The following is a 14,256-nucleotide window of genomic DNA, read 5'->3' as shown; positions in this document are numbered from 1 at the left end:
ATGGGGGCCAGTATTCCGTATGGGGCCTTATATGGGGGCCAGTATTCCGTATGGGGCCTTATATGGGGGCCAGTATTCCGTATGGGGTCTTATATGGGGGCCAGTATTCCGTATGGGGCCTTATATGGGGGCCAGTATTCCGTATGGGGCCTTATATGGGGGCCAGTATTCCGTATGAAGCGTTATATGGGGGCCAGTATTCCGTATGGGCGTTATATGGGGACCAGTATTCTGTGTGGAGCGATTCACCGGTTTCTGAGCTATTGTGGAATTTACAATAGATATCACTCATGAAGTGAAATCTTTGCATTGTACTATATATATATATATATATATATATATATATATATATATATATATATATATATATATATATATATATATATATATATATATATATATATATATATATAATATAATATATATATATTTCTCCGCCGTATCTCTGCATCATGAATCGTGGTATGTGTTAAAGGGGCCACTGAGACTCTTTCGCCCGGGGCCCAGAAAAACCTGGAGCCGGCCCTGGTTCAGACGATCATTTTCTACAGACATGTGCTGTACATGTTACAATCGGACATCTCACAGACCAATGGAAGTTAATAGGGCAGTTCATGTGGCATGTTAGAAAAATTGCACCATGCATCAGTCTTCTCTGCCTATTTCAAGTCTATGGGTGCGCAAAAAAATTGGATCCCATACGGATCACACACATCGCATCGGATTTTGATGGATACATTGCCATTATTAATATAGGAAGCTGTATTTGATAATCTACATTCTGAAGTGTTGATGTCTAAATACGGATGCCATGAGGATGTAAAATAAGGACACGGATGACCCAGAGATAGAATCCGAATGACAGTACTGATGAAAATTTTCCACGTTTTTTGGATGAAAATCAGACAATTTTTCGTACGCTCGTCCCAATCTGGCCGTATGCTAGCTATAAAGCCAATGTGTCTTTCATGTCTTTCTCCCCCTATTATGGTCATAAATCTAGGACTGACCTGTGTATTGTGTTTCAGTGACTCTATCGAGCAGTTGGTTGAGAAGTTTACTCTGCAGAAAGTCACGCTCTTCAGGGAGTTCTGTATGAAGACTGGAGTTCAGGTAATTGTCTCGACCTGTATGTGGAATGCTATGAAGAATATCTTCAGGGCTCGGGCTGCTTATCAGACTCTTCATACCTGTAATACGTGCAAGGAAAATGCTTTGCAAGCAGTGATTTTTCAATTTTTTTGTTTTTTATTTTTTTCCTTTTTATTTTGTAATATATTATTCATACTTCATGGACTTTTTTTTTTCTTCCTAAGAAAATGTGGTATATTGTAAGCGCTGATAGGGCTTTAAAATATCTTCAATGCTGGGATATGATTGGTTGATGTTGCAGGCCCAAAGCCTGCGGCACCCTCTACTCATTTCTCACTGGTGCAGTGTTGTCATGGAAACCTTGTGTATATTCTGATCACCATTCACATGAGTGACTACATATAACACAGATAACTACCATTTTTCAGGCCAGATAGGATGTAGATATTGATGAGGATGGTGATTTGGATTCCGTTATCACTGGAGAATACATCTGCCATTACTCAAGAACGACTTACATGTTGTCCACTACTTTTTCATTGATCTATGCTTAGGATAGGTCATCAATGTCTGATCGGTTGGGGTCCGACACCCGGCACCTCCACCGATCAGCTGTTCTCGGTGTCAGCAGCTGAACCTGCTCGATTCCAAAGCTGCTCCGTCTTCTGATAGTGCCCTCTACAGGGTACTACACATCCGCCTCCTATTCAAATCATTAGGAGGCAGATGTGCAGTACCCTGTAGAGGCCACTATCAGAAGCTCCGCAATTGAGGATAGGTCATCAATGAAAAAGTAGTGGACAACCTCTTTAAATGTTTTAAAAAATGATCTTCTTTTTTATAGGTTCTCCTGCGGGAATACAACTTTGAAAGTCGCCATAAGCCAGCCATAACAGAGGAAGACATTTTGAATATGTTTCCTGTAGTCAAACATGTCAGCATTAAGTCCAAGGAGGCTCATGAATTATTCACTAAAGCCCAGATGAGCATACAGCAAGGTAACGGCATTCTGCTCTGGGCTACTAATTTATAACTCTTGTAGCACAGATCAAATAAAGGCGTAAAGTGTAAATTGCCGCTGATGTCTGGAATACAAACTGTCCATACACAAGAATATTCGTCTTGGGCCAGCAGTGTTTTCTTTTAAAAGCTCATTAGTCCAAAATCAGGTACTGATTCATTTCTTATGGTGCCCATACACATGAGATGAAGGCCGAACTTGCCTGGTTTGGTGGTGTCCCTACGTTCTCCTAATGACATGCTGGCAGGGAGGAAGAAGATTGGGACATGTTGGACTTTATCTTGGGAGCGAAGTTACTGCCACAACAAGAATCTGTCAGCGGTTCACTTCTCTCTCCCCATGGTTGATCCAAGCAAGAATGTGACTGCGGACACATTCAGCAATCTAAGAACTATGGTTTTCTAAAATAGTTTATATTTATAGAGGTCGGAGCGCCTTTTTAACAGAAAACTCCAAACAAGCTTCTTATATGCATTCTGCTTAATGGGGTGGTTCATTTGCAGGAAATTGGACCTGAAATTCTGTAAAATACCTAAAATAACAAACACAGCAAGTACTGCCAGCTCCCCTCCGCTGCTACGGGCTCAGTATATTGGCTGCAGCGGTGACATCACATTGGGACAAGCTGCTGAGCTCAGTGATTGACAAACACTGAGATTGAAGTGGCGGTGTTCCAGTAATTATTTTAATGCATACACTAAACATATATTAGTGATAGTTATGAGATGGGGAAATAAAAAAGCCCAGCTGGAATGGGACTTTATGTTTATATGCAGACTTTACTGACTTTATCATACTTTGCAGGAGGCCTTAACGAAGGAGTTGCTTTGTTGAATGAGGCCCTAGTCCAATTCAACAGCGTGTATGGAGCCATACATCCAGACATTGCCATGTGCCTTCGTTTGCTTGCCAGAGTTAAATTCATTTTGGGAGATATCACAGAGGTGAGAGTCATTGCTAAAATGTTCCCAACATTTTTTGCACATCCAATGTTTACTATTTTACACCTGTATCCCATAACACGCATATCTAAGGCTTTATGGAAGAACGCCATGTATAAATGAGCAGTTACAGATATAATGACATCTAAGATGTCCAATGCACTAAATCTGGAGGATTGTGAGTTAGAGCTACCACCGATTACTGGAATGAATAGTGCTTGGAAGCATGTAGCCGGTCTACGTGCCCTTGGCTTTTAGATCTTCGATCCCCTGACCTATGCTGATGCCTTTAATATGACTGGAGCTGTAAAGCTCCTACATTTTTCCTATTGCCATACACAACACCAGTTACATTTAAAGTTAGTTGTGGTCTTATACATTTTATATTTTAGTTATTTTATCCCTATATGACATATGAATGTGGCATTGTAGAAATTATGATCATCTACACTAAATAAATGTCATTCTCCCATAGGCTCTGGATAATCAACAGAAAGCAGTAATAATGACTGAGAGGACATTGGGCTATGACAGCAGCATCGCAGTTCAGGACTATGTAAGTTTGGTCTAATGGTCCAATACCTATAAAACTAATGTTAGCCATTGTAGTACATGGACTTCATTGTATTTTTCCGACAGGTCCTCTTCTCTCATTACTGCTTTGCCAGTGGACAATTACCTCTAGCTTTGAAGCTGCTGTACCGCGCCCGATACTTAATGCTGCTCATAGCAGGAGAAGACCATCCTAGCATGGCTACACTGGATGTGAGTATGATCTGTGAATTATATGCGAATTGCAGAGGTGTACATAGAAATCATTCGGCCTAGTAGCAGAAGTCCATATTGGGCCATCCATTTAACTCCCCCTGCCCTCTCCAGAAAAAAATGAATATTCAGCGGGGTCACAGAAAAGCATACCTCACAACTATACAACTCTTACAAAATAATTTTTCTCCTTTTGAAGCCCAATAGTGTTCTATACCCCTTTCATGGCCGCCATTGAGAATGATTCCAACAAAAGTGCCCCCCAGACATGGTATGATACCTCCACAGTACCCTCCATACACACAGTATGATGACCCTACAGTGACCCAAGCACAGTATGATGGCCCCCATGGTCCTCCCACATGATAGGAGGACCCCCACAGCCCTTCACCCATATGATGACCCCCACACAGCACTCCATACAGTATGATGACCCTCCATACAGTATAATGGCCCCCACACTATATAATGGCCCCCCATATAGTCCTTTAAATAGTACAATGTCTTCCTTATAGCCCTCCAAACAGTGTAATGCCCCCCACAGACCACTAAACAGTTTAAGGCCTCCCTCTATATGATATAAGGGTGGTCCACATAGCCCTCCATATAATATAATGGCCCCCACAATGTACTCATTGATTAAAAAAAAAAAGACAGCGGGCTCGATGTAGTGACATCATCACGTCTGCTGCACTGAGACGTCAAAGCTCAGACTCACAGGGAGAATGATGGGAGAATGAGGGAGCTGCCGAGCCCCCCGATTCACGGGCCCCATACCGGCAGCGTGGCCTGCTGCTACTAGTGATATGCCACTGGCGAACTGATATGTCATAATAAGTAAAAGTTGACAATTCAACAAGAACATTTAATATCCTATCACAATAGTTTCTGTCTTCTCTTGGCCCTTCTGTCTTGTTATGAAATAGAACTAAGAGAAAGTGTTCTTCCACATTGTCCTGATCTAGACTGCTGGTTCATTGTGAAGTGTCTTTTCTCCCTGGCAGAGTAATATTGGCGTGGTTCTACAAGCTGTGCTTGAATGTGACTTATCTCTTCGTTTTCTCGAGAAAGCTTTGGAAGTCAATAAAAAGTATTTTGGACAGAAATCCCTGGATGTCGCTTTAAGGTATCATGATTAGCATATTACATGTACATCAGGAACACCATCTATGTAATACAACCTTTTCCAAAAAAGCACCTAGACACGTGTGACATACAGCTATGCAGTATACATTTTATATCAGAAATGCACTTATATTTCACAATATATGATCTAGATCAGAGAGCCACTTTATTACCAGCTGTTTAAAATTGGAAAGAAGAATGTCTGCTTTTCGATCAACAGCACCACTTATGTCCATGGAGTATATCTGGTATTGCAGTTCATTTGAATTAACTAGGTTGCAATACCAGACACAACCACCAGAACCACCACCATTTGTTGCCTCTTTTGGGCAAAAAATAATATATTTTTTAAAATTCTACCCCCTCCAGGTGTTTATTATATTGGGCTAAATCTAAACAAGCACCAGCCATAGAAACACGTCACCACTGTAAAATACTTAACGTGTGAACATGGTCTTAATATTCAACTTGCAGGTAGGTCCACTTGTGGTGGACTTTTCTGCCATAGATTTAACCCCTTCTACTTTGAAACTGGGAAAATAAAAAGTGGTAAAGATCTGCAAAAGTAAATGACGTGCTGCAGGTTTAAAACTTCGTAGGTCAATTATGTATGTCGTGTCCTGTACTGTCTACTCGTGGGGCTTCACTAGATCAGATTTATGGTGAATTGCTTCATGCACTATGATCACTCCTCACCTACGATGCGCAGTCTCATAAATCACCATCTGCTGATGTTGTTCTCGAAACCACAATGTGAAGGAATGATGGAAGAAAGGTTATCACTCACAATTGTGACTTCTGTAGCCAAGTAGAAGAATTCAGACAGCGATGATCAAAGCACATGATCTTGTGTAGGAATATGGGATTTTACAAGGGTTGTTGAGCAACAGCTGATGCAACAGTAATAGCCTTGACAGCAAATGGCTTCGTGCTGTGTGTGTGTTGGCTCAGAACAGCCGTCCAGATCAGTGACCTTGTGAAGGTCATATACCAATACTACAGATTATGTGTAAAATGTATTCTAGTTGTTCCTTGCATTGGAATTGTCGTTGTTATACATATAAAAAAGTTATATGTGTGTGTGTGCAATATATATATATATATATATATATATATTACTGTACAGACCAAAAGTTTGGATACTCCTTCTCATTTAAAGATTTTTCCGTATTTTCATGACTATGAAAATTGTACATTCACACTGAAGGCATCAAAACTATGAATTAACACATGTGGAATTATATACTTAACAAAAAAGTGTGAAACAACTGAAAATATGTCTTATATTCTAGGTTCTTCAAAGTAGCCACCTTTTGCTTTGATGACTTGTTTGCACACTCTTGGCATTCTCTTGATGAGCTTCAAGAGGTAGTCACCGGAAATGGTTTTCACTTCACAGGTGTGCCCTGTCAGGTTTAACAGGTGGGATTTCTTGCCTTATAAATGGGGTTGGGACCATCCGTTGTGTTGTGCAGAAGTCTGGTATATACACAGCCGATAGGTCTACTGAATAGACTGTTAATACAAATTCTATGTCAAGAAAAAAGCAGCTAAGTAAAGAAAAACAAGTGGCCATCATTACTTTAAGAAATGAAGGTCAGTCAGTGCGAAAAATTGGGAAAACTTTGAAAGTGTCCAGAAGTGCAGTTGCAAAAACCATCAAGCGCTACAAAGAAACTGACTCACATGAGGACCGCACCAGGAAAGGAAGACCAAGAGTCACCTCTGCTTCTGAGGATAAGTTTATCCGAGTCACCAGCCTCAGAAATGGCAGGTTAACAGCAGCTCAGATTAGAGACCAGGTCAATGCCACACAGAGTTCTAGCAGCAGACACATCTCTACAACAACTGTTAAGAGGAGACTTTGTGAAGCTGGCCTTCATGGTAAAATAGCTGCTGGGAAACCACTGCTAATGGCGGGCAACAAGCAGAAGAGACTTGTTTGGGCTAAAGAACACAAGGAATGGACATTAGACCAGTGGAAATCTGTGTTTTGGTCTGATGAGTCCAAATTTGAGATCTTTGGTTCCAACCACCGTGTCTTTGTGCGACGCAGAAAAGATGAACGGATGGACTCTACATGCCTGGTTCCCACCGTGAAGCATGGAGGAGGAGCTTTGATGGTGTGGGGGTGCTTTGCTGGTGATACTGTTGGGGATTTTTTCAAAATTGAAGGCATACTGAACCAGCATGGCTACCACAGCATCTTGCAGCGGCATGCTATTCCATCCGGTTTGCGTTTAGTTGGACCATCATTTATTTTTCAACAGGACAATGACCCCAAACACACCTCCAGGCTGTGTAAGGGCTATTTGACCAAGAAAGACATATTTTCAGTTGTTTCACACTTTTTTGTTAAGTATATAATTCCACATGTGTTAATTCATAGTTTTGATGCCTTCAGTGTGAATGTACAATTTTCATAGTCATGAAAATATAGACAAATCTTTAAATGCGAAGGTGTGTCCAAACTTTTGGTCTGTACTCTATATACACATAAGTTAATTTATTTCAGTTCTTCAATACAAAAAGTGAAACTCATATAGTCATTACAAACAGAGTGATCTATTTCAAGTGTTTATTTCTGTTAATGTTGATGATTATGGCTTACAGCCAATGAAAACACAAAATTCATTATCTCAGAAAATTAGAATAATTAACAGAAAAACCCTGCAAAGGCTTCCTAATCGTTTAGAAAGGTCCCTTAGTCTGTTTCAGTAGGCTCCACAATCATGGGAAGACTACTGACTTGACAGATGTCCAGAAGGCAGTCATTGACACACTCAACAAGGTTCCAGAGTTCCAATTTTCATTTGGAAATCAAGGTCCCAGAGTCTGGAGGAAGATTGGAGAGGCCACAATCCAAGCTGCTTGAGGTCTAGTGTGAAGTTTCCACAATCAGTGATGGTTTGGGGAGCCATGTCATCTGCTGGTGTAGGTCCATGGTGTTTTATCAAGACCAAAGTCATGGCAGCCGTCTACCAGGAAATTTTAGAGCACTTCATGCTTTCCTCTGCCGACAAGCTTTTTGGAGATGGAAATTTCATTCTCCAGCAGGACTTGGCACCTGTCCACACTGCCAAAAGTACCAATACCTGGTTTAAAAATAACAGTATCACTGTGCTTGATTGGCCAGCAAACTCGCCTGACCTTAACCCCACAGAGAATCTATGGGGTATTGTCAAGAGGAAGATGAGAGACACCAGACCCAATAATGCAGACGAGCTGAATGCTGCTATCAAAGCAACCTGGGCTTCCATAATACCTCAGCAGTGCCACAGGCTGATCGCCTCCAGGCCACGCCACATTGATGCAGTAATTGATGCAAAAGGAGCCCCGGCCAAGTATTGAGTGCATTTACTGAACATACATTTCAGTAGGCCAACATTTCGGATTTGAAAATCATTTTTCAAGTTGTTATAAAGTATTCTAATTTACTGAGATAATGACTTTTGTGTTTTCATTGGCTGTAAGCCATAATCATCAACATTAACAGAAATAAACACTTGAAATAGATCACTCTGTTTGTAATGACTCCATATAATATGAGTTTCACTTTTTGTATTGAAGAACTGAAATTTTCTTTTTGATGATATTCTAATTTAGCGAGATGTGTGTGTGTGTGTGTGTGTGTGTGTGTGTGTATATATAATAAATATATATATATATATTTAATATATACACACACACACACACACACACACACACACACACACACACACACACACACACACACACACACACACACACATACACATACTTCTTCCTTGTGGTTCACCGGCATTATTTGTACTCCGTCACTACTTTTGTCAGTTCACATATACATATTACAACTTCACCATTTCGTATTTATAAAGGTTAGTCTTTGTAGGTGTAAATGGTCCACATGAATAATGTTGAGCTGTGATACCAGATGAAACCCAGAAGAGAGTTATCCAATTTCCATCATAACATATGGCATTATATATGATTGATAGGCAGAGATACACCACATCTCTAAGAGATCCTGACATGATGATGATGATGAAACCCACTGAGAAATGAGGCTGTAAGATCAGGGTTCACAGTATGTAGCTTTGTTTCTTTGCCCACGTTACAGCCACATGATGCTGTCAGTTTGGATCATGGATCCATAAGACGGGCATAAACTTGTGGCCATAATGCTAGTGCAGAAATGTAAAACTGACAGTAATGTTGGTATCATAAGCCTCTCACCGCTGTGGCCAATCATTTATTTTTGGATGATTAACCTATAAGTCCTGAGCTGAGGTCACAAGACAAGTACAAGTGGAGATGCCCTTCTCCTGGAGCAGCTGCGTCCTCCTAATGATTCAGTGTTCTGCAGCCCATCACTGAATGTGTGAATGGCAGTGTATAGTACTTTTACCCTATGTGTGACAGAATACACAGTACAGCACTAAATCGGTTTCTTCCTGTACCAAAAAATGTTTCTTTTTCCATTTTTGCAGCCATCATTTAATTGCGCTTAGTTATACAAGCAAAGTAGAATTCAGATCAGCAATGCAGCATGAGAAAGAAACCTTCACCATCTACAAAGCTTTGGTAAGTGACTTTTCTGAATATCGATATCTTGTCTGGGTGTTTTTGTTCTATAATTCATTAGTCTATGTAACTACTGCTCTCCTATGTACGACCTGGGCATTACAGCAATTCACACTTTACACCAACTCACTTGGTAGAAGTTTTGACTACTTTTGGCCTTCTAGACGTTCCTAGGGGTGAGAGGTAAGATAGGCTCCTAACACAGCCTGTACTACATCTGCCGATGAGCTCAGTGATGTCCGCTGTATGGTGACGTCCCCGCTGCGGCCTGTAATCACCGGAGGAGAGGTGGTGCAGGGGAAAACCAGCTCACTTGGTTATTTTATACATCTGCTATCCTATGGTACAAAAAAAACATGAAAGTGGAAAAACCCTAAGTACTAAGCAGTTTCTGAAAACTACACAATTTAATTGTCCCCTGTGTGACTCTGAAGCCATGTCTACTCTTTTGAACATGTTGGAAAAATTGATAAATGAGCTTTATGAATGACATCTGACCCGTGCGACATATATCTTTCATGTACCATATTTTCCTTACTACAGATTGCACTTAACAATAAGAAGTATCCCAAGTTAAAGGGAATCTGTCAGCAGGTTTTTGCTACCTCATCTGAGAGCAGCATGATGTAAGCAAAGAGAAGCTGAATCCAAGGATGTATCACTTAGACTACTGAGTGCAGCCGTTCTGACGCAATCAGAGCTTTTAGATTTCGCATGAAGCAGAGCTGAGAAAGCTAACCCCGCCCACACCAGGCTCTCCATATACTATGTCTATACACAGTGAGGTGCTTATCACAGCGGGAGGGGGCATTGCTGCACTAATGTAGTCTAGAAATGTTAATCTCTTCGTGATAAATCCTTCACAGTTAGTAAACAGCACACCCTTTGACAAGTGACCCATCTCTAAATTCTGTGTCTCAGCCTCTATCTCCTGCTGTCTTCAGATTACATAGCAAAAACCTGCTAACAAATACCCTTTAAGAGAGCAGAAAATACGAAAAACGTATTTCCCCTACTTATTAAATGGAATCTGTCAGTATGTTCTTGGTATCCAGTCTGAGAGCATCATAATGTAGGAGCTGAGAGCTTGATTCCAGTGATATGTAACTTTCTGGGCTGCTTGTTGCCGATTTAATAAAATCCGTGTTTTATCAGCAGCAGATTATCATCAGAGGACTAGCTGTCTCATGCCATGTAATCCTCCTGCTCTGTGTAACACGAACCCGACCACTGATTGGTAGATTTCTGTGTATGCTGTAAATTGGCAAAAAGCTGCCAATCAGTGGTGTGGGCGGGATTACACAGGGCTCAGTATTCTGAGCATTGCTAGAGCATTGCTAGATTTGCAGCAGAGAAAATAGTGATTGCATCAGAATGACCACATGCAGACCAGCAAATGACATATAGCAAACACTTGGTGACAGATTCCCTTTAAAACTTCCCCGGTGATGTAAAGGAGTGAAGGGGTCAATATCACTAGTTTTAATGCACAAGGGTAGAACAGGGCAGTATGATCTATTGTTAGTATTTACTAACTTATTGTTAGTATTACAGTGGGTACGAAAAGTATTCAGACCCCTTTAAATTTTTCACTCTTTGTTTCATTGCAGCCATTTGGTAAATTCTAAAAAGTTCATTTTTTTTCTCATTAAAGTGCACTCTGCACCCCATCTTGACTGAAAAAAAACAGAAATGTAGAAATTTTTGCAAATTTATTAAAAAAGAAAAACTGAAATATCACATGGTCATAAGTATTCAGACCCTTTGCTCAGTATTGAGTAGAAGCACCCTTTTGAGCTAGTACAGCCATGACTCTTCTTGGGAATGATGCAACAAGTTTTTCACACCTGGATTTGGGGATCTTCTGCCATTCTTCCTTGCAGCTCCTCTCCAGTTCCGGCAGGTTGGATGGTGAACGTTGGTGGACAGCCATTTTCAGGTCTCTCCAGAGATGCCCAATTGGGTTTAGGTCAGGGCTTTGGCTGGGCCAGGCAAGAATGGTCACAGAGTTGTTCTGAAGCCACTCCTTTGTTATTTTAGCTGTGTTCTTAGGGTCATTGTCTTGTTGGAAGGTGAACCTTCGGCCAAGTCTGAGGTCCAGAGCACTCTGGAAGAGGTTTTCATCCAGGATATCTCTGTACTTGGCCGCATTCGTGTTTCCTTCAATTGCATCCAGTCGTCCCGTCCCTGCAGCTGAAAAACACCCCCATAGCATGATGCTGCCACCACCATGTTTCACTGTTGGGATTGTATTGGGCAGGTGATGAGCAGTGCCTGGTTTTCTCCACACATACCGCTTAGAATTATCACCAAAAAGTTCCATCTTCGTCTCATCAGACCAGAGAATCTTATTTCTCATAGTCTGGGAGTTTTTCATGTGTTTTTGAGAAAACTCTATGCGAGCTTTCATATGTCTTGCACTGAGGAGAGGCTTCCATCAGGCCACTCTGCCATAAAGGCCAGACTGGTGGAGGGTTGCAGTGATAGTTGACTTTGTGGAACTTTCTCCCATCTCTCTACTGCATCTATGGAGCTCAGCCACAGTGATCTTGGGGTTCTTCTTTACCTCTCTCACAAAGGCTCTTCTCCCACGATTGCTCAGTTTCGCTGGACAGCCAGGTCTAGGAAGACTTCTGGTGGTCCCAAACTTCTTCCATTTAAGGGTTATGGAGGCCACTGTGCTCTTAGTAACCTTGAGTAATGCAGAAATTCTTTTGTAACCTTGGCCAGATCTGTGCCTTGCCACAATTCTGTCTCTGAGCTCCTTGGGCAGTTCCTTTGAGCTCATGATTCTCATTTGGTCTGACATGCACTGTGAGCTGGGAGGTCTTATATAGACAGGTGTGTGCCTTTCCAAATCAAATCCTATCAGTTTAATTAAACACAGCTGGACTCCAATGAAGGAGTAGAACCATCTCAAGGAGGATCACAAGGAAATGGACAGCATGTGACTTAAATATGAGTGTCTGAGCAAAGGGTCTGAATACTTATGACCATATGATATTTCAGTTTTTCTTTTTTAATAACCAAAAATTTCTAAATTTCTGTTTTTTTTCAGTCAAGATGGGGTGCAGAGAGTACTTTAATGAGAAAAAAAATGAACTTTTTAGAATTTACCAAATGGCTGCAATGAAACAAAGAGTGAGAAATTTAAAGGGATCTGAATACTTTCCGTACCCACTGTGTATATATGTATGTATGTATTGTTGTTTACAGCACACACTATGTAAACTCTCTGTAAAGCACACATATACACATCACTGCTACATGTACAGTACAAACACACTCAGCTCTGCTACACTGCCCCATTACTCTGTTTTTCCTTTCTAAAAGTGCAGCTTATAGTCTGAAAAATATGGTATTTATGCCTAAAAAGTGATAAATACATTAATACTAATCATTTTGATAGCGCCAACATGTTCTGCACCACTTTACAATTCAGAAAGTATAAAAGGTGAGTGTGATGTGTTTTTAGGGCTCACTTGAAAAAGTGGATGCTGGGAATTACCAGATGGTTTTGTATATACTTAAATACCATATTTCTTTATAAGAAATGTACATTGTACTTATATTAAAGGGAATCTGTCACCAGGTTTTTGCTATGTAATAAGAGGACCGCATGAGGTAGGGATTAAAATTCTGAGTTCAATGATGTGTCACTTATCAGGATGTGTGCTGTTGTTTACTTACAGTGAAGGTTTTATCACTAGGACATTATCGCTTTCATGTCTGATGTGTACGGGACTACTAGTCTGACGCTGCCCCCTCCTATGATAAGCAGCTTACTGTCTATAGACAGTGTGCAATCCGATGTTTCACACGCACCCATAGACTTATACTGGTGTTCATGGTCAACAAATGCACTCACGACATGCTGTGATTGTTCTCTCATGCCGAATAGGCATGAGAAAAAAAATCGCAGATCTGCACTGCTCCACAATATAACATTGGGCCGAGAGCTGTCCGATAAAGCGTCAGATAGCACTCGGCCGTATTGTACGCTCGTGTGATCTACCTCTCAGAACCATGATTGTGTCAGAGCTGCTGCACCCAGTAAACTAAGTGATACATCTTTGCCTACATCATGCTGCTCTCAGATGAATATGCAAAAAACTGCTGACACGTTCCCTTTAATTATATTTCAACTTTTGATAGTTGTAATTAGGGCTTAGGCTACATGAACACCTCAATGTTAGATGTTCAAGTACTGTTTGATTTTTTTTTTTTTCTGTGACCGCACTCTTATCCATAGAGTAGAATGGATGTGTCACACATTCTTTAAAATGACAGATCTGAGCGTGAGATCAGTGAGACTCAGTACTATTCTGATATGATTTGCAGATTAGACTCTGCCATTCAGACGATGATCATAAGGCTTCCAATTTGTTTCCATTTTGCATCCCTGCCTCACGGATCTGATGCTTAGTGATCAACATGAATAAAAACAAGTGACCTTCCAAGGGGATTTTTATTATTTTGGAAGCTAGCACACCTTCAGTGGGGAAAAAAACAAAAAACAGAAGCAACTAGGATTTCACTTGAGATAAAAATCTGTCCTTTCTCTTGGATAGTAACACTCACATGGACGTGTGAATGTTGGCTTAGTCATGTTTCTATAGAATCAATACCAGACAATATGAAAATGACTAAAATATCACCGCAGAAAGTCTTAAAGAAGTTGTCCACTACTTTTCATTGATGACAAATCAATAGGAAGAGGATGTGCAGTACCCGCCGCGGCCACTACCA

The 14,256-nt window shown here is 40.8% G+C and overlaps 1 protein-coding gene across 1 annotated transcript in view; it reads left to right on the top strand.

Annotated features, from left to right (window-relative positions):
- LOC141258089 (clustered mitochondria protein homolog) overlaps window positions 1-14,256 on the top strand; it is a 45,306-nt gene that overhangs the window by 26,441 nt on the left and 4,609 nt on the right. Inside the window, exons 17-23 of the mRNA XM_073673100.1 lie at window positions 1,029-1,113; window positions 1,937-2,090; window positions 2,918-3,057; window positions 3,530-3,610; window positions 3,694-3,819; window positions 4,824-4,945; window positions 9,414-9,507. Coding sequence (XP_073529201.1) covers window positions 1,029-1,113; window positions 1,937-2,090; window positions 2,918-3,057; window positions 3,530-3,610; window positions 3,694-3,819; window positions 4,824-4,945; window positions 9,414-9,507 — 802 coding nt within the window. The remainder of the gene's footprint in view (window positions 1-1,028; window positions 1,114-1,936; window positions 2,091-2,917; window positions 3,058-3,529; window positions 3,611-3,693; window positions 3,820-4,823; window positions 4,946-9,413; window positions 9,508-14,256) is intronic.

This window comes from Phyllobates terribilis, unplaced genomic scaffold, assembly GCF_046119375.1.
Source record: "Phyllobates terribilis strain yellow unplaced genomic scaffold, ASM4611937v1 Scaffold_1__5_contigs__length_1240528914, whole genome shotgun sequence".
NCBI classification, from domain to species: domain Eukaryota; kingdom Metazoa; phylum Chordata; class Amphibia; order Anura; family Dendrobatidae; genus Phyllobates; species Phyllobates terribilis.
The sequence above is the reverse complement of the archived record's forward strand: the minus strand, read 5'-3'. Positions and strand labels throughout refer to the sequence as shown.